The sequence below is a fragment of the Daldinia childiae genome (assembly GCF_008694065.1).
Source record: "Daldinia childiae strain JS-1345 chromosome Unknown Scaffold2, whole genome shotgun sequence".
Classification (NCBI taxonomy): domain Eukaryota; kingdom Fungi; phylum Ascomycota; class Sordariomycetes; order Xylariales; family Hypoxylaceae; genus Daldinia; species Daldinia childiae.
The window spans coordinates 6,150,883-6,175,050 of NW_022984643.1; the positions used below are offsets into that span (position 1 = coordinate 6,150,883).

Below are 24,168 nucleotides of genomic sequence, written 5' to 3' on the forward strand. Positions count from 1 at the left end.
TATTTTAATGCATGTCATATGGATGCTAGGCTGGGTACGCATGCCTACTAGAGTCTAGTGAGTTCTAGCGCGATAAAAGACCGCCGTACAAAGAGGTACTGTGGTATGGGTACTAAAGTATGTATGGCAGGGTAGCCAAGAATTCTACGCAGTAGGTACTTGGCACCTACCAAGATCTACAAAGTATGAGACATATCTAGGTACCTACGTAATCGCCTCTTTTAGTCTCTTGGGTAATCTAGGGGCGTAATTTGTGATTAGTAGTACCTAGTATTAATCTATAGCAACGACGTCCCTAGAATAATACAATTAAAGTAAGTGCGTGTATATATGCATATTAAGTCTAGAGCTTAAAGCAATTAAGTTCAAATATGCATATGTATATTGATGAGATAGTTACATGTAGTTAGTAGATTAAATCGTATACCGTAATATGTATAAAGCAGTACCCACAGCGGCTTAGCAGGGAAAGGGGGAAAAGTTAGAGAAACCTCGGTCTGGTTTTGAAAGCCGAAAAGGCAAAGAAGAGTGAAAGAGGGATTATTCCCGATTCGAGTGGATATTCAAGTCTTTTGTGACGGCTTCAAAGCTAGTCTATATGTATTGTTATATCATTCAACTAATTGTTCAGTAAACAATATCTATTCGCGTTGTACATATAGGTAAGCACTCTACTACATATGTATCTACCTAAAGTTACTCGGTAACAGAGGCGGCTCTTAGCCTCCAATCACGGTTGTTAATCGGCATCCTTGGAACCACACTACACAGCAGGCTAGATAGTTTCAGAAAGAGCGAAGGATTCAGGTACAGGGAACCTGGTTACGTGTTTCGCCCAAGACCTGCAAGCCTGCTTAAGTGCTTAAGTGATTTTGCGGAGGGTAATGATGGATTAGGTAAGTTATCTATAAGTAGTAAGGTCAGCTTCGACCGGACAACTACCTCCATTCTTGACTAAGTCGTAATTGTCTAAGTCATAACGGACTAGTCAATTTAGGTATGGGTTCTACTGTGTAAATAACATTTACTACTAGTTATGTAGTTAGTTAAATATTAGTTTAACCCATAAGGAGAATCATTTGCGAATACAGGCGCTATGTGCGATTCCCGACACGCTACTCATCGGATCGTCGTGTCTAAACCCTTATTTTCTGAATACACACTCCTGTGGGATCATAGTTTATCTACATATTTCTCTCTCTCTCTCTCTCTTGGCAGAATACCAAGCGGCCTGTATGTATGTATTATGATTCACGAATCCATGGGGATGGGGTCTAGTATACGAGAATGAAGGTGGAGGCGGTCCAAGTTGGACACAACATATATCCGAAGAATTGTAAATAATCCAAGAACCCGGGACGATCTAGTAGAAAGGGGCATTAGCCACCGCTAGTTCCAATCACCGATCACGTTTATGATGATGGCCGCAGCTGCTGCGGCCATAGGGCCATCACAACTAAATATCAACAACAAAGAATTCGTTGCTTCTATTGGAGGATAGTATAAGGGGTTCGTTCTTCGCTGGTCGTTTACGGGATATTTTGGCCCTATTAAAGTAGGCTGGCAGCGCTGGGCACTTACTAGTTGTCTGCACGCTTTGACCCCGATTTAACAGGCAAAGTTTGCCAGCACAGGGGTCTCACTATTCTATTGGACGACTGGTCAATCAGCTCTCTGCAGCTAGTTGATGCCCATGTGTTGTGCATGTACGTGTTGGTAAACCGTGTGGATCACTTGACACTACCATTTATATGTATATGCAGTAGATATGCACCATAATCCGAACAGATGTGTCTTCAGTGGATAGGGTTGACCGCGGATGTATGTCGAGTGCAGAGACGAGACTAGAGAAAATCCACTTTTACAGTTTTCTTCTATTGTTCTAGAAGCATATATACTGGATCGACAGGCAATCCTCGATTCTGCTAAGCTCAGGGGTGGATATACTAATTACCTTTTTAAGGGTTCAAAGTCTTGACCGATGGTTCGCATTTAGAGGTGAAGGTGGTGGGAAAGGGGACAAGAAGAAAATATGACATATTGAAAAAGTAAAAAGATGCATAATAGCTTATTTTGGTCATATGACGGTCGATTTGACATGGGCAGATAACCGACGTCTTAAAAAGCGATCCCCAGCAAGGATCAGGGGTATTATAAGAAGAAGCTCATCGAGAGTAAGTTCGAATGATCGGGATACATCCCATAGTAGTACCTTCCTAGTCCCCGCACTCAAAAGGGGCATACCCCGCTATTCGTTGGGATTTACGTTTTGAAGGGGTCTTTTTTTTTTCTTTTTTTCTTTCTTAATACCTTTAACGATTAATAAAATTCGACATTCCAGGCCCAGCCACACAGCATTTTTTTTAAACGGTGTTAACTACCATACCTCCATACCCAATTGACAAATGTCGGGTCCGGTGGCGTATGCAAAAAGATGCACATCAATATACTTTTTGTTTACGATCGTGAAAAAAAGGCTATAAAATGCGTGGAATGAATTAGGGGTATTTTTAATATTTAATGTTTTTGGTATGTAGATTCGGTCTTTCCGCTAACCCCTTTAGAGGAGACTCAGGCGTGTCAAACGCATGGAGAGTTCTACTTGTGTGGTATCAAAAGTTGAATTTGGCTGGACTCTCATTTCTTTAACGAATACGACGAGTTTTCAAATCTATTCGTAAAGAGTACATGAGATACAATTAAGATGGTAATGTAGCAGTCGGTTTATTGCAACGTCGACGCCCAAGAATACATATTCTCCTGCCTTATGAGTATGACCGCCGCCAACAACAATCCTTAAGTTACACTACGGATTATCTCATCTCATCTCATCATCTTATCTTACTGCAGATTCTGAGCCTCCTAATCGTCTTTTTTTATACCTTCTCTCTCCGCCTTCGGCCGACAAGACGACATTGCCTCTTCACCGATAAAGTGGCAATTTCGCGAAGACTTCGACTCCTTGCATATAGATCACGCATATCAGCGCCGAAACCTTCCTGGTGTTCGACTTTTGTCTGGTGTAACCAGTCCTCAATTATACTATGTTTACAAGACACACTTAGATCTCTACTACTACTCCGTTCGATATCGTTCATAACTCTGTATTATCAGACCAGTAAAACTCCCAATAGGTCGTAGATAGTATTTTACTAACTCAGCCCCCCATAAATATTCAATCATGATACTATCATAAACAACAGTTGTGATCGTGTTCCGGGGCATCCGAATTCGGCAGGTTAGTGCACGTAAAATGACCATTCTTTTACCCGAAAATCCTATCTGCTTCCTCCATGCAGTCGTATTACTATGCATATAGGTACATATTTAATCTATATTTACTCGATCTATCATCGCAGTTTAAATCTACTCAAGTACCTCCATACATTACATATCTACTCAGGAATCTAACCTTGAAGCAAATTGTGAGACGCGGCGTGGTGAAAACATGGACGCCTCACTTTTGATAAAATCGAGGCATTTTCGAACGGCTACGGTAAGTCCCGTAACTAAGCGAGCCCCTTGAATAATGAGTAAAAGCCCCAACAACTGCTACCTACTGTGACATATGTAGCAATTGAGTCCAGTTCCTTCTGTGCGGAACCTATGGAAATGACTGCACAACGGGCCGGCCCTTTTTACTACGCAGTAACTACATAGAAGAGGGTCTTTACTATGTAACGTGCACAGAAAAGATTCGGTCAGGGCGTGACGAGCGAACGAAAGTCTCATAAGATGAAGACCGGCCCCGCCGCGGATCACTCCCGCAACTCCATTTCTTGGGACGGTTAGGTAGGATGAGAATCCCCACCAATCCCCCATTATCCCCATATGAAGAATACTTCTGTGGGGATACTTAAACCGAGACGAAGGATGAAGTCGTAATAAACAATGTGATGAATACATAGCTTCCATCAGATCCCGCATGTTTAACATCATATAGTTATATGTATAACTAACTACCTAATATACTAAAGAACTACTTACCACTCAGCCACTAGTGTATAGGATAAATAGAGTGCTGATCGATATCACGCTAGGTCCCCTTTTTCTCTCTATCCACAACCTCAAGTTGCTACGTAAAAATCAACTTTAAAAATGTATTCATTACATAAATAGAGGATGCTAGGATAACCCATGCTATCTTTCACATGGCACAAACTTTCACTACTATAGTAGATGTAGAAGCCTACTTTCGTCAATACGACAAGCTAGGCTAAAACACATATTCATGACAAGCAAACCCAAGCGGGATTTGCAAGGCAGATAATATTGGGTCAATTATTTACCAGTACCGCTGACGATTGACCATTAGGTCTGTAGGTAGCTTCGACGCAATCACGCAAGGAATGAACCCCTTTATCTGAGATCGTTGTTCTCTCCCTTGCTTGCTTGGCTGCCGATGCGACGATGGCCCACCAACGTCCCAAGAACACGTTGCGGGCGAAGAAAAATGCCTAACCTACATATTACTTTAATCGGCCTTAACGACCACATCACTTCCCGGCTTCTCGCTCCTAAGAAGATGCCGTTTTGAGGCCTAACGAGGATACCACGCTCGAAACCCTAGGTAATCTTGAACTTATCTTGAATCGAGTCCTACATACATACGATTCACTTCCAGTCCGGACTCGGAGGTGATCAACAACAGATCAGCAAGGCCGGGTTTGCTCGCCCCCACGCGGCGCAAAAACGGCTCGGGCTACCTAGCGTTACATATTAATGAACAGAGGAATTGTAACCCCGGCCTTCCCACATGGCAGCATGTATATATGTATATATATACCTACCCTATGTATGTGCAATGTAGCACATACAGCGATAATTAGGGTCCCCCCAATACATATACCGTCAACTAAGATCTGGGCCTCCTAATTTTAGGGGGTATAACAGGCGACGGAAAGCATAACGATGATCTAATGACTTCATGACTAGGTAGTTTAGTTAGCTACTACGGTATGTAAGTTTATATAGGTTAGGTACCTAAGGCACAATGTGATAGGTACATACATACCTACATATATACATACAAATAGCCCAAATTGTGACCACCAGCCAACAAAGCCGACATCGTCGCCGTAAGATGGCACGGTCGAAGCAATCGCGACATATCAGCCAGCCATCATCATCATCTCACCAATTTTATCAATATATAAGTATGTACATATTACAACTTACCCGAGCTCTATGTTATATTGGCCGAGCAATTATTTCCTTTACCTTGACCGCTCTTCCGTCTCCCTGTCCGCGGGCTTAGGGGGGAATTTAAAAAAAATAAAAATTTAATGATAATCATTATCACGTATCGATCAAGGCGCAAGGGCATGGTAATTAACGTGACGCGCAATACATAAGGGCACACGCTCAATTCCTAAGAAATACACTACACCAGTTACCTAGATAGAAATAACAATTCGGGATTTGGAAAGTGACATAAGACATAAAACATAAAACAATAAGCCACTCATTCAATCACGGTTACATACATGCCTAAGATATGCATACCTAAATAACCGACGAGAAATGGACGCGCCAACTATAATTAAATTACAATCTTCAAAATAAGTCGATCCGTCAGCTCGGGCAGATGCGCCATGCTACGCCACGATCGATGAGTTACCTACCTCCTACAGCAAGCCAGCAAGCCAGCAAGCCTCTCATGCAAGGTACATACATACATTATCTAGACACGGGCCGACAGATCATATACATACATAGGCGGTCAGCAACGCACGCCATCTAAATTTTCAAAAAAGGAAAGACGTCGTCCAGACAAAGAAGTAATGGTAGAGAGCATAAGACGGCATAAGCATAGCATTAGTCATTCTCATCCGAGACATCTTCGCAGCCTACAAAGACTACCTATGTAGGTAGGTATTACTCATCACTGCTCTCATAAGTTATTCAGACCGGCCTCACCACGCCGCTACATGCAATGTCAAGGTAACAGACTAGCCGTCTCGTCCAACGCCTTGTTTAATAATTCCGTCGCGATGGGGTCTTGGGGGTGGATGGCGAGCGCCTGGTGCAGCACTTCGACAGCCAGGTCGAACTTCCCTCCTTGCTCCATGTATATCAAGCCCTTCGCCGCGAATATAGCCGCGTCTTTGCCGCCCTGTCTTAAGACCTCGTCGAACTGATCTAGCGCCTCTTCGTAGCGCTTGGCGCGACGGTATGCATGTGCCAGGTTAATGCGTGCTGAGATCCAAGCATTAGGTTCCGAGTCGATGTCCTCTGCGACTTCGAGAGCCTTTAGGAAGAGCGTGGCAGCGTCCTGAGGTCGGTCTTGATGGTAATAAACAACACCCATCTCGTTGAGCAGTAACGGGTCTGTCTTGCAGAGACCGTAGGCCGTCTTGAGGAATTCGTCGGCCAGAGTCATGTTATTGAGCGCGTGGTTCTGCATCCCCAGGAACACCTGGGGCAGATGCGTACCCATAAATAGCCGTGCCGCGGTAGAGTACGCCGATATAGCCTGGTCGTGCTCGCCCTCGGCCGCGAACGTATGCGCGAATCCGATCCAGGCCGGCCCGAAGTGCGGATCCATCATGCTAGCTTTACTAAAGTAGCGCCTGGCTTCGGCGATCTTGTCGATGGCGAAGTAGTAAATGCCAACGGCAAGCCATGTGCAGGGTTCTTCCGGATGTGTGTCGGCGAGGTCGTGCGAGATTAGGAAGAGTACGTTTTTCATCCTGAGTTCGTACAAGCAGGCTAAGTGTAAGGGATATATGCTGAAATTGTATTTGTCTTCTTGAAGCACAGACTCGGTAATTGCAAGCGCGTCTTTGTATCTGCATTGAGTGTATAGTAAATCTGCTCGGGCAAGTAGCAGGTCAGGGTTTGAGGCGAGGTTATAGTGTGTAGATAGAGTCTCGCAAGCAGTTGTGAAAGATGCTGGGTTCCTGTACTTGGAGAGTCGGGTAGTGTAGAGCATCTTCGTAAATTCGGCAGCCTCCTGAGAGGAAGATGAGTCTCCAGAGACATTAATAGCATCGAAATCCAGAGACTCCAAAAACTGCCATTCCTCATCGGGAGACATAAGTGAATTCTTCATTAGCTGTTGAAATGCCTCGAAGCATTGGACGTCGATGCGAACAGCATCTTTATAACACTCCTTCGCCCGATCGAATGCGTTCTGCTTGGCATAGCATATACCTCGTAGAAAGCACATAGCAGCTTCGAAGCGTTTGTTAGCTGCTTCTTCTTCTGATAGCCCATCTCTGCGCTCGTGAGCTTTGGTGGCGCCTCTTCCATGATGAGAGGCAGTACGTGTACCCGTGTGCTGAATTTTGCGCTTAGTTGCAGGATTAGAAATCAAGTGTGTAGGATTTCGTTCACCAAGCACCACAAGAGCTTCATCAAACCGAGATTGTTTAATGAAGCAGTGAGCGGCCAGGTATCGACATGAGGGATTCCGGGAAATAAGGTCCTGTTTAGATAGGAAGGTCTGGGCTCTGGTATAGTTCCCAGTAGCGAAATGAACTTGGGCCAGCCAAAACGCGTCATTGTCGTCATCTACAAGACAAGTTTAGCATGAACTTCGTATACAAACAACAAATATCAAACCTACTGGTTAATGCCAAAAGTTTGTCCCCAATGAAAATAGCAGACTCATACTGTGCTTTATTTAAGGCGTCTTGCCTCCATTCTCGAAGGAAGCTTTCCATAATTTTGTAACTCTCTGGGCAGGCTCATAGATATTGAACTGAGTGAAGCTTGGTCCGAACCCTGGCCTGGTGTATTCTAGTGAGAAGTGAAGACGCGTTTAGGGCTTCCTACCGCAAACCGCTCTAGAAACCCTTAAGCACTATAATAGCACATTCAATTCAGCTTCATAAATTTCACGATCGCGTTACTAAATGAAGTTGTAGATAATCGAGTTTTTGATGTATTGTACTGTATCTTTTCTATTCACGTGCATTTGACGTTTGGCGGATAGATTCGACCTTCTCGCGCGTAGTGGGGCTTGCATTACCAAGGTACCTCTTTATGTACCTCCTTATGCACCCTGAGAAATGGAAGCTGGGCCAGCACTACCTAACAGGGCCACATTATGTAACTCCACTACATGTAGTCTAGTAGTGCTGGGTTAGGGGTAGGGTAACTGCTCCTTCAGCTGCAACGACGAATACTTTTGAGCCGCATCGTATTTTACCTTACCTTAGGTACCTAACTTATACTTTATCAATTGAATATTTACATTAGCTACTAAGGCTTCCTTATTATTTTGAACATAAAATTCAGTTTACTATTATTATATCTCGAAAACGTAAAAGTAATAATTTATCGGCTTATGTGATGTAGAAGTTCGAAATTCGGAAAAAAAAAAAAAAAAGATATGTAGTCGTCTAGGGAATCGAACCCCAGGACCTAGCAATACTCCATAAGGATAGTATAAGGATGCAGTCAAAGCAGTTCTTAGGAGGGTCGGAGGAGTATTAGCTAAGTCGTACCAACACGACCTTTTGGCATTTGTTAAAGACCTATATTGTTAATCAGGCTTATAAGCCTTCATTTTAGATTCAAAATGGGAGAATGTCGGGTGGCTTAGGATAAGACTTTCGCATTGTGGTTTGATCCTTTCTATAGGTCTAAGACTATACTTGAAACTATCTTACTCTAGCACAGTAGATATCTAAAGGAATAACTTACTATAGGAGTCCGAGCAATGCCATGGCAGAACTCTAAATATAATGACAAACAACAGCACAGGCGGTGACTTCGACCATTAGTCTATGCAATTACGTTATGTTATTATAATGAGCTTAGAACAAAGAAAAACTATGCTCATGTACTATCCTCTGGTGCCTATTAGCTTAGGCATTGTTCATCAGAGTAAAGCTATCGCATAATAACATAAACTTGTAGTCTAGCCACTATGATGGTTATAGTTGAGTTCAAAGCTACGGTAGTGAAGCCCTTTGCCATTTACGCAGCAAGTTAATATATCTAAATATCCCCTTCTTCTAATAAATCAGAACATACCAGAACACACCCAAGAAAGGAGCTATCCATACATGAAAATAGCCTATCTAGGTACTCACTAGGACCAACATCTCCAATCGAATACTTTATAAGCCCCTCCCACCCAACACTAGTTACTTATCCGACTAAACAACCACTTCTCCCGCCGATATGCATCCTCTAACTTTCAGCGTCGAGCTAGAAGCCGTATACTTCTTCAGCCTCCGCCCGGTCGGCATCTACAATGATCCACGCCTAGCCCCTGTAGTTGACATGTCGCCCCAAGGGAACCCGGGTTTTACCATGCACAGTTACAACAACTTGGATGGTATGAAAGCTGAGATAATACGCCGCGTATCGTATGCAATCAAAAACTGTCTTTCCGAACTCCCTCAATCTTACCGTGGCGAGGTTGTCTCCGTAGAAGGTGATCCCGTATTAAGTCAGTACCAAGAATGGAAGATCAAATCCGGCAAGGCCACCGTAAAGAAAGACTCTAGACCCCGGCCAGAATACGAGGGCCTTTGGGATGTCGACCTAGAGGTCCAGTCACCGCTGATGTATGCCGCCGAAGCCAGCTTCAAAGAAGTCGAGGCTGTCACCAACATGCTACGTGCTACTTTTCGAGCTGCGGTCCCGCCATTCTGTGGAATGCGCGTACTCGTCGGCGCAGGATCCAGTTCGGTCCCCTTACCAACTTTTGTAAAAATGGCTGCCGTTTGCTGGGCCAGTAACCCAATCCTACAGCAAATACATCCTATTTCGTGCCACTACAATAGACGGCGCAAAGATCCGCGCGAAACGGCTCAACTCGATCAAGGAGAAAAGGCAGAACAAACAGAAGCTAAGCCCGTTGACAAGCTAGACATCCCTATACAAGAGTATATCAATAAAGCGCGACCAAAAAGACTCTTGACCGAGTTCAAACGCACGTTACCGCGTAACATGCTTAACATCGTCCTTTCTCTGGAACGAACTATACCCTTCAATACATACGAAGTTCACCGTTCCGGCCAGCCATTGGAGCCTATTACCCATCCTGATATCCTACAAGGGGCCATACAACTCTTCAGCAGTCGCAGCCACGGCGCAGTCGCGAACCTAATAAATACTAACTCGCTTGGCGCATACAACTTCAACTGCTATAGCGACGAAAATGTAGAAGAGAAAAATACCAAGGCAACAGTTGAATTCTGCATGGCAGCCGGTTCGCTAGATGGCCGCTGGGTATCAACGCACGCCCGAATTTGTACTGGCATCGTACAATTCGCCGCCACCGCCCCGGAGGAGAATGTGTGGCGGATGATTTATGAGTGCCACGGCGCGGAGATCGACAAGGCTAAGTACGACGTTATCGATCTCCTATTGGATCTCGGCTTGGCAAAGGAGGCTGAAACCGTGCAGTACAGGTTCGTAGTAGGCAGCTATTTTGGGGAGACGCTCCAACCATTCTTGACGAGTAAGGCTATAACTTACGAAGACGATGTTGCGGATGTAAACGATGAAACAGACCAAGCCATGCGTTCGGGGCGGGCGCATTGAACATATATGTTCAGTTTTGGTATTTTTGATAATTCGTGAGACTTTAGTGTCGAACACCAATTGTTTGGATAAATATGGATCAATAGATTCATACATGATATGTAGTGAAAGGAGAACGAATGCTCCTAATACCAACCAACATTCGTGCCCAGGAAAGTGATAATAAAAGAATCTCCTTCCTACGGAGATCTTTCTCTTTTAACGTTAGTAGCAGTAAGAACAGGGTCGCACAAGAAATTTACGCCTCGTATGTCTCCGCGAATTACGAAGTAATAAAACCCGTGCTGGGCGACTAAGCCATGGAGAGAAAAGGAGATATTTTACGACGTCGTTAATAACCAGCATGTAGGATTTGGGGCTGGGGTCGCATCACGCACGTGCAGGCCAAGTATAGCAGCCTCGTTATTGGCGAGATTGGAGGCTCCCTAGCTCACTGGCGACGATTCTCTACACTTGTGGCGACCGCCAAGTGTTGGTGTGGTGCGTGACGTAAGTACAACCCGTGCCGTCTTTGCCGACTGTTCGTGGGTTTGGTTACCGAAAAAAGGGGAAGATTAGCATTTGGAAACGGTAGAATTATCTGAAACTGGAAAATAAATCTAGGCAACAATAATAGAAGATATTGTCAGATTATTATATTTCCTACGTGTGGAATCGAAATCATGACATCAATAAACTATGAGAAAACCACTCACGAGACTGTAGAGCGAGTATTCTACTGTTTTAACTATTCGTGGTCGCCGTCTGGTTACAATGCCGAATATTTATAGGTTAGTGGGCGCTTCCGTAGTCGCATTGTCATTGATAAGTACGTTTCCAGCGACGCGAAGATCCGCATATCCACAATTAGACTAACATGTATAAATTTCATAGTCTTTTTCTTCATACGGACGGTCGACGTTGATGTTATGTACCAATGGCATCTCCTCGCCCATGGAAAAGGAGAACCATCGCCTAATGGCATTATAGCGGGCGGAACGCCTTTGCGCATCATGTTCCTAGGTGCATCAGTCACGCGCGGCGAAGAATCGGTGGGTAATAGAGGATATCGGAAGCATCTTCGTGATGAGCTCACGTCACGGGGTAATCCGGTCAACTGCGTCGGCTTCAATCGATTCGGCAACTTTCTCGACAACGATGTTGAAGGCTATAGCGCAAATCGGATTAGACAGGTTCGCAAACACGCAGAGCAGTCCGTGCCATATTTGCAGCCGAATCTCGTGCTTATACAGGTCGGTACCAGCGATTGTTTCCAAAAAGACGACCCCGCCAACATCATGTCACGAATGCGCGATCTAGTCGAGTATCTGCTAGAAGCCTCGCCGCGGGCTACGGTAATCATGTCGACCATCGTAACGACCCCGAGAATGGAGTTCGAGCCGTGTATGAAGAGCGCCAATGCCCAGATCCGACAGGCAGCTACCGATCTAATCCGGGAGGGGAAGCCGGTGGCGCTGGCAGAAATGCATTACGACCAGGAACTTCCTCGCCGGCCTAGGCCCGAAGACATCGGCCACGACAAAATTCACCCTACTAGTTCAGGGTACTTCATGATGGCGGATATATTCATGGAGAAGATCCGTGAGGTCGAAAAGAAGGGTTTCTTAAAGTACCCTGTGGACAACGGTATCCCTGCCGACGGCGAGATTAGCAGGGAGGTAGAGGACAAGTTAAAAGAAAAAGCGGAAAAGGAACATCCTCTGAAAAGATAGATTGGATTTGATTGGGCATGGAGCAAGTTATTTCGGGTTTGGATCTGGGTCTGGGTTCGGGAATAAAGATGTATTATCATCTATTGCGGCTGTTTGTACCACAAGAGTACATAGGAAAAAGATACCCTGGATGCTGTCATTTCATATAGAACTTGGGTAATACAGGACCTTGGATTGCGTGACGGATAGAATTTTGCATTTCTGGTTTGCTACGCATTAATATCAAGATATGAATTAGACAATATAATCTTGGGTTTGGTGACTTGCTTCGAGGCATCCGAAAAGTTTGTTACTCTTGACGTTTGGAAACAGAATGAGAAGAACCTTTGAAATGCAATTTGATACGTAATTATATCCCTCTAGTCATGTATTAGCAGGGAAGATGTGGTAAAAGATTGAGTTAAATAGTTGACTAGAGGTAGATGAAGTTTAAACGTTTTCCCTTTGAATAGAATTCGGAAGGCCTGGTGGTACATAGATACAGATTACCTTAGGTAAGGTAGTGGAAAAGTTGATATCGGATAGAAGCATAAGAGCTTCAATTGTTAAATAATTAAAGTATCAAACGCAATAACGGAAAAACTAACCCTGTCGAATCCGTTCCTGCAGTGGAAAGCTAAGACGGCCGGTCCATTCCGACTATTCAATGGTTCCATCTCTGCAAGATTTGAGTTTAGATAAGGTTCACAACTAACAAAGCTGCCGTCTGTAGATACATACGTCACCTGGTAGGTACGATGTAACAAAGAGATCGACAGGGTCCTCTAGCGTTAGGTGCTTTTAATGTATGTAGGTACGTAGGGCAGACAGGGGGTAACTAACGCCGTTACATACAAAACAGCTCGGCATGTTTGTGGAAAGGACATATATATTTGAAGTAACGATGCACGCTGCAGAAAAATAAGCTTATATTAACATGCGCGCATATTATGTCTACTATATTAACATAGTTACATATAGACATACATATGTACCTAAGGTACCTTTTATTTGGTGTTGCGCCGTAGATAGATGGATAGCCCTGCAATTATCTGCAAGATCTAGACCACGTGTTGGTAGATGGGAAAAGAACTGGTAACCTATGGTATTGTTTGCATTACGCAGATCTTTTTATATTATTAATAAAGTTCAAAACGTGATAGTATAATACCATTCTTTGCGGCTTACCGATCCGAATATGGGCTTTGATATGTTGCTCCTTTGTACTACTTCCCTACTTCGACCCTAGACACTTGGGACTGGTGTCTTATGCAAGAAATATTACAGGCTTTTTCTATTAATACTATAACTATAGATCTGTTAAGTACCTGGTAGGCTGGTAGTTATTAGATTTATAAGTCAACATAAATAAAAATAAATAAAACCCTCACCAGGTACTCCTTGTCTAAGTCTATGTACATTAAGAAAAGATAATCCAAGTCGGCATTTCAAAAACGGCTACGATCCTTCCCATAACTATCTTACCTTCCTGTTCCTATCTCAGAGAAGAAAAAAAAAGTATTCCATTTGTAGCGAATATCGTAGTTGTAAAGACCGGGCATCCCCGAAGGGTACTTAACTGGGATCTTTTGCTAGAGCACCTGCCGCACTTTCCTAGTCCGTGCCTGCCATATATCTTAATGAGGCTATTCAGGCTCTAGCTAGCAAATAACTTCAAGTGAATCTGTACTGACACCTGTCAAGAGGTGTACCCTCGGACCGCCTAGGGTACCGTGATTGCACTTCTAGAACTACTTCTTGCCATGTGAACAAAGGGTTATGTGCAGGTACGAACGTTGTACCGACAGTATTGGGGCGCTGATTGGGTACAAGGGCGTAGTTGTTTCCCGTTGCTAGGCTGTATCGTGGTAATCTACTGTGATTCGAGTGAATGTTAGTGACTCTAATGTCGGAAAGAGGGCAACAGCGCTGTAGTTTTATAACAGAGGCATCTACGACGGAATCCCCTCACCTACCGTATATTTCTATATAAACATCTGCTTCTCCCCAATGTAGAGCCGTTTGTTCAGTCGGAGATCCATCAGACTACTCATCCAACCCAGACACTCCTTAGTCCTCACTACAGTCTTTCTCTATTATTACTACCCATCACTATCGTTGCCCAAGATGCTCTTCAGCAAGACACTCTCCCTCGTCGCCTCGGCCGTTGCCGTCTGTGCCTCGACCATCCCTGCCCCTGTTCGGGCTCGCGGCAGCATCTCTGTGACGCCTCACGACCGCTACTCGTCATCTGCTGGCGTGCTAGGCTGCAAGATCGACACCAACCGTGTGGCGTACTGGCCCTCCAACGTTGACTGCGACAACCTGTGCGTCAAAGTCTCTGCCAACGGCCGCAGCGTGCATCTACTCAAGGTCGACACTTCGGGTGGTGCTCACGACATCTCCTACGATGCCTGGAACTACCTCGTCACCGGCAAATCTGCCCGCGATGCGCCCACCGTCGGTGGTGGAATCGACGCCACTTGGGAGAATGCCCCCTTGTCCGACTGCGCCAACCTCATCAAGGAACCCCAGGGCCGCCTTGCTCTTTCTGCTGCCAACGGCATGAACTTCTTCGGCACCTGCGGCAACACCAAGACCGCCCTGTACAACATCGCCAACCCGGTATGCACCAAAGGCTACGACGAGGTGTGCACCCTTGCAGCTGGCGCCAATCAGGCCACCTGCCCACACACTCTCGGTTCTCTGGATTCTTTGACCTCTCAACCCGTCTGGAACATTGACTACGGCACTGGTAAGCTGTCACTTGCGGTTTAAAAGTCGACTATCTAAAGTCTAGACTCTTTGAGAATTTATCGCGATGGCATAAAGGGTTCACCACATGTAGCCTGTTCTGATACGGGCAATAAAAGATAAAAGAAAAAAAAAGGAGGCAACTGTACTTAAGCAGTTTGCAAGACAGTTCTCTATATGAGATATTAGTTTAGAGTGAATACCAGAAAATCGCACTTACTAAATCAGATTTCGTGACTTGATTATATGTAGTGTCTAAAAGGGGCTAAGTGACTTATAAATTTGCCTACTACATTCGTATCTTATATCTCAATATTAAGTCAGATTGAGTTCTTAAACTATAGTTCGTATTTGATACCAAGCTATCTGACCGTTGAACTGCCTATCCCTATCCGAACCTTGTACCTATTTACCTTTTACAATGATGTACATGAAACATGAACGCATCAAACACCCCTTGCAATGCGAATAGCAGTTGTTAGAATAAAGGACCCAAATGCAGAAAGATTATAGCCCTCCTGATCCCCGATCCCCTAGTAGCAGAAAACGCATCAAAGTCCAAGCTGCCATGTCCATATTCCCCATTCATCCGTGTTCAGCGCGAGCTGTTCGTTATTTTGCGCCGTCGTTTGCTGTTAAGTCCAATTACGTCCCTAGAGTCCTGTAGACCCATCCTGATCTTACACCATATCAACTTCCTAAGTACGTTCGCTCTCAAGTACGTTCGCTCTCAGCAACTTTGGCTTCCCCAGTTGGTGATGCCTCCTAGCATCCATACTAGATACCCGGCCAACGCAAGCGCAATCCATCTACCCATCGACCGTACAAGACATCAGAGAGTTGCTTACAGTGCTCCATACCTGGCTGAGCATCGCGGCCAGGATACTTTGCCTGTAGTGCGACCTTCTCTGGGTCTCTCTCCCTCTTCTCAGGACTACCAACACCATTCACTGTCAAACTCCCCTGTCGTCTTTTGTGACTCTTCAGATGAGGGTTGCTAGCCGCCAGGACAAGCTTTGTTGGACTTTGGTTTTGGCTGGTTGGTGTTTGACTCTTAATAACCACCGTACCCGTACCCTGTGGTGTTGTGGGATCGGATCCCTTCATGGAAACCCCTGAATTCTGCTGCAAGAATGCATTGGATAACTTGGCATCTTGCGAAATAGCAGAGTTCAAATTGCGCAAAAGATGGTAGGCGCCTTCTGGATCAACCGAGTCTAATAGTGCAAGAGCGTCAGATAGCTTACCTAGTGCCTCCCGCTTAGCCATACTCGATGTCTGGGCATGCAGCTCTGCAAGTGTAGGCTCGACAGCCTTAGAGAATAGGCGCCGTCCGAGCACAGCTTCCTTGCTGGTTGCTTCAACAGCGCCAGGGTGCTTATTCTCATCCGAGAGTATGTGGATCGAGTCTGAAGAAGCCACCTGGCCAGATGTGGAACTGTCGGAAGGCACTCTTCTGAAAAGACGTTGTGACGATCCCGAGTTACCGAACGACATATCTGGCTGGAGAGGACGTCTAATTGCAGGGGCTGGTGGACCACGTACAGATCCAGAATTAGAAATCTGTGCCAGAGAGGATCGTCTTCGCGTTGTAGCCTTACGCATCGTGACCGGGGTTGGAGCTGGTGACGAAGGTTGCAATGGGGCATCCTTGATGTCCATCCTACGCAATGCTTCTTCAGTAGAGAAGATTGAGGATGGTTTTCGAGACTTGACAGTTGGCTGTTTAGGAGCAACAGACCTGACTGTATCGAAGACCCATTCATCTTGCTCGTCCTTTGGAGAGAAGTCTCGTAACGTTTCTTGATAGAAAGCTCTGCTTCTCTTCTTGGTTTTTGTGGCATCATATTTGCGTCGTCGTTCGATCAACTCCTGTAACGCTTCCACTTTTCCCGAAGATCTGACGAATCGATGCTTTAGCAGGTCCCTCGCTGACGGCCGGCGATCCGGGTCCTTCATGAGGCACTGTGATACGAAGTCTCTGAAGTCTTTTGAGAAATTACCCTCTAGTCTAGGGGGTGGGTTCTTTGGAATATGAAACAAAGCCTTCATGGGGTGGAGATTAGCGTGGGGCGGCTCTCCGTTTGCCATTTCAATAGCCGTAATTCCCAAAGACCATATGTCAGCTTTAAAGTCATAGCCAGCCTGCTGAATGACTTCGGGTGCCATCCAAAAGGGCGTGCCGACAAATGTATTACGTTGCGATTTAATGTTTGTAAGTTGAGCTGCGACACCAAAGTCGGCTAACTTAACCTTACCCGACTCTGAGAGGAGGATATTGGCAGCCTTGATATCTCTGTGGATCTTTCCCTCAGTATGGAGGTACTCTAGACCGCGAAGTAGTTCGCGACATATTATAGCAATATGCGTCTCACTAAAGACTGATGGCTCAGGTTTAAGCTAGCAAGAATGATATGTCAGATTTAGAAACCGTGCGCAGCGTAGCGAGATATAATTACCAGGTCAAGACAGGATCCACCTCCAAGATATTCCATGACAATCCAGAGCTTGGTTCCCCGCAAGAAGCTAGCTTTGTACTGCGTTACGTAGGAACTAGCACAGGTACTCAAGACTGAGATCTCAGCCTGGATATCTTGAATATCATCATCGGTAGACTCAAGGTCAATCTGTGAGGATCCGAATTAGTAGCTTCCACTAATGTACCAGGGGTTGCGATCAATGTGCCACTTACGTGCTTGATAGCAACAACTTCGCCTGTTGCTTTCTCAATGCCCTTGTATACTATTCCAAAGCTACCACCTACATGAGATACAAGGTCAGCGCGCACTGTCCCCATGCTAGGTTATGGCGTGGTTAGAACTGAGGTAAACACGTACGGCCAAGTTCCTCAAGGACTTGATAATGACTTGCAATAGCCTCGGACCCCATGTTGCCTGCAGAGCACCTGCTCTAGGACTTTAGTGTTTGTAACTCGTCTTATAGCTTGTAGGATTGCGAAATGTTGAAGCTTAGTATAACGAAAGTAAATATAGAGATTCGCAGTTTAGAGCGGTAGAGAGGTAGCTAAAGACCAAGCAACACAGGATCTTTAACACCAAACGGCGCAATGCGGAAGATGGGTTGCTAATGTATTATACAAACAGCAAAAAGAGCAACACGGGGATTCAAGTCTGGTTGCTAGGAAGACCTGGGAAGAGCTGCGATGGCTGGCAATTAAACCAGTGCCAGGGAGGATCTTTGGTAGAAAGTGATAATAATCTGTGATAATTGTTGGAGAAGCCGGTTGTCAGGGCGCAAGGTTTAACAAAGCTCTAAAATGGTAACAAGCTCTAAAAAAGGGAGCTATGACCAACAACAGATTGCTGTTTTAGGGGTAGCGTGGAGCTTATTGGGAGCTTTCCAGGTGTTATCCGTGTTATCCTGGCTGTTATCCTGGTTGCTATCCGTAGTCATGTACTATGGATGTGCCGAATCTAGGAAATTTAATAAGATTATCACTCCGTCAGATAGCCTTTACCGTTTGAATAACAGGGGTGGAAAACTCAACGGATCTTTCTCCTGTAACTTCGTGATGTTTCTCATGATGGCTATCCGAGAAAGATATATAAAAAAGAAAAAAAAGGGTAAAAAAGCGGAAAAGGATGCATATAGAAAGCACACAATAGACGCAGCTATCCTCTGGTGACTTACATTACATGCCAGGGCTTACATAGGTAGTACATTAGTGCCATCTACAGATACATACATGCATGTACTCAGTACATATAATGCGAACCAGGTCTGTCAGCTCTGCTAGGGTTATTCTGATTTGTGAATTGAGCAGATATGGGGTAAACAAGGTGCATCCAGCCATTAGCAATAAAGCTGTATCGGTACTTTAAGCTTTATGTGCGTGAGGTGTATCATATGTACATACATACTTTGCTCCATGATTGTGCATGTGTTGTGGTTTCACATCATACCAACATTATCATGTATCTAATGTACGTGCGTGTATTATTTATTTAATAACAATAGATGATTTATCAACTTGAATTTAAAGTTATAATTATATTCTTGATATTATAAAGAACATTTTAATCAATTTTTCAATTTTTCAATTTAAAGTATCTATAGAAGAGAGTGCTATTAATGCTCCGTTTGTAAATCCTGATTCTATGTTGATAAGGTCCTTAGTGTACAATTGCATTATCCAAAGACCTTGGATATTGTACATAGTGACGTATGTACTCATACTTAATGTAAGTGCGGGAAGGAAACGCCCTGCGCCGCTAAATTTATGGGTCTCAAAGCTTAGTGGTTACCCGGCAACGATTACGAGACCCCTCTGTTTTCATTCGGTGGTTGCGCCAAGGTACCTAAACTAACTGTAACCTGTTCCAATACTGCCCCGAGCTTCTAATATTGAACTTTTAGTTATGCTCTAACACCCAGAACATCCCAATCACAATCCAAAGATCTAAATTGATGTGCTGGCATTCTCCAGAGTTTCCCGTTACTGCTTTCATTTTATTTTTTTCTACGTTTGCAACCTTCAACATCCCTACCGTTGACTCGTGCTTAGGGCTTAGTACGGCTTAATAGCCATAATAATACAGCGTATTATTGCTAGTATTATTGCTATTATTGCTATTATTGCACCGACTTGTTGATCCCTTCGAGTCCCCACGAGCAACCACACCGCCTTAGATGCTATTGACTCTACCGACTTTCCCAACTGCGTATTCTGCGTATTTACTCCATCACCCTGCAGCAACCGCCGAATACGCCGCCAGGAATTCAGAATAAACTCAAATTCGCCGAGTTTGTCTGATTTACCTACGCCAACGCCACATCTTCAACCTGGCGAATAGACGATTACCAAGACTTCGAATATCGGCACAATGGGATCAGCACCGCCGCTACCCACGCGGTTTCCGTGCTGGTGTAGAGCCGTATATTCTTGGGGAGGAGAAGTATGCATTTGATTTTTGAAATTTTTTGTGATATCACGGCGACTTTGTTTACTTTGCTGACCTTCTATTTAGTCGCAACACGACTTAGGATTTATTGAGGGAGACTTAATAGAATGTCTAAATGCGGGGGATGGATCATGGTGGACTGGCAGATTGCGGCGCAACAAGACTGTTGGCGTCTTCCCGTCTAACTTCGTCGAGGTATTACCTCAAGATTTCCGACCTATTACCAGGTCGGTAAGTCCATTGACAACAAGTAACACGCCGAGCCCTACGAATGCGCCGCAGAAATCTAAGTCGCGAGTCTTTCGAAAGCCTTTTGAGGCCTACGCGAAAGCACCTCACTACACAACCGCGAAACAGCCCGAGATAATAAAGCAGCCCGATGTAATAAGGAAGCTTTCTAACACACCGCCTCGAAAGAATTCGGCCAGTTCATTTAGGAATAGTACGCGCCAGGCTATTCGAAATATCGACCGCGATCCGTCACCAGCTGAGCTTCGGCGGCACGAATCGAGAGCCCCATCGCCTGCGCCTCCCCCTCCTCAGGCTAGTTCATATATGCCCAGAGCCGCATCTCCTGCCCCCCCTATACATTCATACGGCTCCAGGGGTCCATCCCCAGTTCCGCCGCAGTCATACAACTATCAACGAGAACCCTCCCCTATCCCCCCCTCGCCGGTGCAACACTATGGATCGAGAGGACCATCGCCGGCGCCGTCATTTAGTTTTAAGCCGTACCGGCCTGGAGCAGAGCGCGACTCACCTCCGCCCCCTGCTCCACCTCCCCATCGTCACGTTATCGCCAGGGGAAATTCGACCGCGTCAAATGCGTCTTATGATAATCGACATCTCCATGAAGGATATCATACACCGCGGGTCCCTTCCCCGAGTCCTCACTCCCCTGCCGTAGACGGGTTTACCCCTTCGCCATTACGCGAAGCTATGGACGGCGTAATTGAGCAACTAGACGCGTTAGGAATGTCACGCGAGGCGGAGTCACCTGAGCCGCCGTTAGACCCATGGTCTCCCGAGTCCTTCGACTTGGTCCATCATCGAACAAAGAAGAAAGGGCAGCCGAGACCGCTAACATCTATTGGTCTGCCGTTTCAAGATTCGGGGTACGGATCGTTTGACGGTGGTTCGCCTCAAGATAGTACACATCACAGCAGCAGTTTTCCAGAGCAACCACTTCCGCAGATAAGCAATTATGTTGAAAGAATGGAGACACGTCTTCGCAAGATGCATCATAAAAGCTCGAGCGCAGGAGTCCTTGATCATCGCGATCATGAAGAGGATACAGGTCCCCCACCCCCGCCGCCGCCTAAGAACCCCCTATATAGCAGACCTAAGTCTTCGATAGGTGATCACTTCTTTGGAGATCGTAAATCCATCCGCAAACAGAAGTCGTTCTATGACATCGGACAGCAGTTGGATAGAACAGGGACGACGAAGACTACTTCGACAGACGCCTCTTCCGGTAATCGAAGTATAGTAACAAATAGCACGAACCGAAGTCTGATGAGTGGCGTATCCGCGGGCGGAATTAGCGCTACGAGTGCTGGTAGTCTGGCTAGGAAGCAAAAGCGAGCACGGAGTGCACTGGGATTCCGAGACGGCGACGAGGAAGATTGGGATTCGAATCGCCCAACAACACCGTTCACCGGGGTGTCGTATCACCCAAGTCACTCTACATCAGCTTTGCGTCCCCAGTCACAAATTGCCTTCAACGAAGATGGAATTGCGCCTATTGGGGGTCTCGTGCAGCCTGGAAGCGCTAAACCTAAGAAGCAAAATTTCATTAAGAGGATTCTAGAGGCAACAAAAACCGGTGTTGCTAGTGGTCGTAGTAGTATTGCGATGAGCCCGGGGTCTGGACAAGTTTCGCCGTCTAAGCGCTCCATGGGTCTCGGGATATCAGCCATTACAGGAGCTAGTAGCACAAACCTATTGCGGGACCCAGCTACAGATATGGGGCTCAGGAATGACGGGGACTGGGTCCAAGTACGGAGAGATGTTAACCGATCGAATACGTTGAGTAAGAACGAGCGCAATGAGCGAAAAGATCGTTGCTTAATGTTAGATTACCCGGCGATAGATCCCGTCGATGAGCTGTATGAGAGCGTCGAAGGAGATGAAGGAGCCGATGGAATGCCGGTTCACTCACCCATCAACTATCAGGCCATAAATCTGAGCCAAGTCGATAAGAACTCTCGCTTCATCAGTAGTCTACCGACGATGACGACAGCCATATCCCTCGCCACGACTTACGTATGCAGACCATACAAAAGTGACGTCCAACGTCTCCGGGCAATTTTCACTTGGGTTGCGGAGAATGTGAATTGGGAGGAAGATTTTGAAGGAGATGTAGATACGCGGCGAGTGATCCAGACAAGGCGAGCATGTCCCCAAGAATATGCTGTTCTCGTCCACGAGATGTGTACCGCGATTGGTATACACTCTGAAGTCATCCGTGGCTACCTCAAGACTCCCGGCGAGATCCCCGAAACGACTATAATGCCTCGATCAAACCATTGGTGGAATGCGGTTATTATTGATAACGAATGGCGCATGATGGATTGTTGTCTTGCAAGTCCTACTAATTCCCGTCGGGGCTTATACTCAAGCGCTGGTAATTCGACTGCCGATTTTTGGTGGTTCCTCGCCCGTCCTGTCGAGCTTTGTTGGACTCATATTCCCGAGCGCCATAGTCAACAACATATTTGCCCACCTGTAGCTCATGAAACATTACTCAACCTACCCGGCGTCTGTCCTCCGTTCTTCAAACAGATGATCTCTATGGTGGATTACAATACGTCGTTAACTCGTATCGAAGATCTCGAGATGGTACACATCAAGTTCAACGTGCCCCCTGATATCGAAGTGGCAGCCGAAGTCGAAACTAAAGGGTTCACACGAGACGCAGACGGCGACTTCTTCGAAAGCGGCGAAACAGTAAAGAAACGCGCACTTGCGCAAGCCGACTGGTACGGCGGCATAAAACGGTACACAGTAAAGGCGCTCCTACCAGGTGACGAGGGCAGCGGCATCTTGAAGGTGTATGCTGGCAAGCGCGGACTTATGCATAGTATTAAAGACATCCCGCACCCTCTCGCTTTCGCCTTGCCGATTATTCACACAGGCGATAATCCGCCTTACGAGTTTGTTACTCGCCACCCGACGCCGCACGCGCAGCGTCACGATATCTACGTGGCTCAGCCACAATGTCAACGGTTGGCACTTAACAATACCTTCGTCTTCGCTATCCGACAACACCCATCCAGTCCGGCAGGCGGACCGGGCAGCAACCCAGGAGGTACGAGCCCGGTGCCCTTCGCGCGGCCGGCCAGCGCCATGAGCATGACTAGCAGTAGTGCGGCGGGGTCAAATCCGAGCTCAGCTACGGGCAGCATCGCAGGCAAGAAGCCGGCAAAGCTGGCAATCCAAACACCTGGCGGCAAGATCCTGCGGCTCATGCGGAAAGAGGAGCGCGTCGGCAGGTCCGGGATCGGCGTGGGAGGCCGCAGCGCCGACGAGGAGGCCAGCGACGGCGGCACGTGGGAAACCATCATTAAGTGCTCCGAGCGCGGCGTCTGGCGCGGCCTGGTGCTCGCGGACCGGACAGCACGATGGTGCGTGTTTGCAGAGTGGGTTTGCGTCTGATAAGGGAAGATGGAAGACTTGAAGACCGAAACGAAACGAAACGAACAAGGAAAGAAGAAATGAAACTAAAACTGACCAACCAAACCCCAAATTCCGGGGTTCTACTGCTAATGTGCACGTGCTACTGTGGTACTAAGGATGGGGATACGAGGGCGAGGACCCCACGGAGGACCGGACTGGACTGGACTCAAAGCTAGGCTAAGCTACGCGCTAGTTGGTTTTATTAATGGCGGCCGGTGGCTTGTGAACTTGTGGCCGGGCAGTGGCGGTGATGAAGTATATACACCTACATACTCGGCTGTCTGCATTTGCGTGGCGTTTTCGGGTTTAAGGCGAGGTGCACTGCGTTTTTTTATTTGTTTTTTTTCAAAAGGGAAACCATCTGATCACCTTTTTTTTCTAACATGTCTTTTTTGTTGTTGTTTTTCTTGCGTCTAGCACGGCCGGCATGGATATCATTTTGATCATGTTTTTTTCACTTTGCACTTTACCTTCTCACGCGAAGGCAAGATTTATTTTTTTCGCTTGGCAGCATAAGGAACGATTTGACGGGCAGATTTGCCACAAGACAAGACAAGACAAGACGAAACGAGACGAGAAGAGACGTTGGTTGATATCAATCACATATCAAATACCAT

General features: G+C 46.0%; 6 protein-coding genes across 7 annotated transcripts; 4 read left to right on the forward strand and 2 right to left on the reverse strand.

Annotated features, from left to right (window-relative positions):
* Positions 1-5,938: 5,938 nt before the first annotated feature.
* Positions 5,939-7,667, reverse strand: GL218_02511 (Anaphase-promoting complex subunit cut9; the record flags this gene model as incomplete). Its single annotated transcript, XM_033579031.1, has 2 exons — positions 5,939-7,515; positions 7,571-7,667. The coding sequence occupies 2 exons, from the start codon at positions 7,665-7,667 to the stop codon at positions 5,939-5,941; spliced, it is 1,674 nt and encodes a 557-aa protein (XP_033439386.1).
* Positions 7,668-9,135: 1,468 nt separating this feature from the next.
* GL218_02512 (uncharacterized protein) lies at positions 9,136-10,506 on the forward strand (the record flags this gene model as incomplete). Its single annotated transcript, XM_033579032.1, has 1 exon — positions 9,136-10,506. The coding sequence occupies one exon, from the start codon at positions 9,136-9,138 to the stop codon at positions 10,504-10,506; it is 1,371 nt and encodes a 456-aa protein (XP_033439387.1).
* A 992-nt stretch (positions 10,507-11,498) lies between these two features.
* On the forward strand, positions 11,499-12,218 carry GL218_02513 (uncharacterized protein; the record flags this gene model as incomplete). The annotated part of the gene is made up of 1 exon (XM_033579033.1): positions 11,499-12,218. One exon carries the CDS (start codon positions 11,499-11,501, stop codon positions 12,216-12,218), a length of 720 nt encoding a protein of 239 aa, XP_033439388.1.
* Positions 12,219-14,324: 2,106 nt separating this feature from the next.
* On the forward strand, positions 14,325-14,975 carry GL218_02514 (uncharacterized protein; the record flags this gene model as incomplete). Its single annotated transcript, XM_033579034.1, has 1 exon — positions 14,325-14,975. One exon carries the CDS (start codon positions 14,325-14,327, stop codon positions 14,973-14,975), a length of 651 nt encoding a protein of 216 aa, XP_033439380.1.
* Positions 14,976-15,728: 753 nt separating this feature from the next.
* On the reverse strand, positions 15,729-17,840 carry GL218_02515 (Serine/threonine-protein kinase svkA; the record flags this gene model as incomplete). The annotated part of the gene is made up of 4 exons (XM_033579035.1): positions 15,729-17,351; positions 17,411-17,578; positions 17,644-17,711; positions 17,789-17,840. The coding sequence occupies 4 exons, from the start codon at positions 17,838-17,840 to the stop codon at positions 15,729-15,731; spliced, it is 1,911 nt and encodes a 636-aa protein (XP_033439381.1).
* A 1,955-nt stretch (positions 17,841-19,795) lies between these two features.
* On the forward strand, positions 19,796-23,530 carry GL218_02516 (cytokinesis protein 3; the record flags this gene model as incomplete). Of its 2 annotated transcripts, XM_033579037.1 has the most annotated exons (2): positions 19,796-19,867; positions 19,940-23,530. In XM_033579037.1, 2 exons carry the CDS (start codon positions 19,796-19,798, stop codon positions 23,528-23,530), a joined length of 3,663 nt encoding a protein of 1,220 aa, XP_033439382.1. The 2 variants fall into 2 exon arrangements, with proteins under 2 accessions (XP_033439382.1, XP_033439383.1); XM_033579036.1 differs by lacking the exon at positions 19,796-19,867 and having other exon boundaries at positions 21,389-23,530.
* Positions 23,531-24,168: the final 638 nt, after the last annotated feature.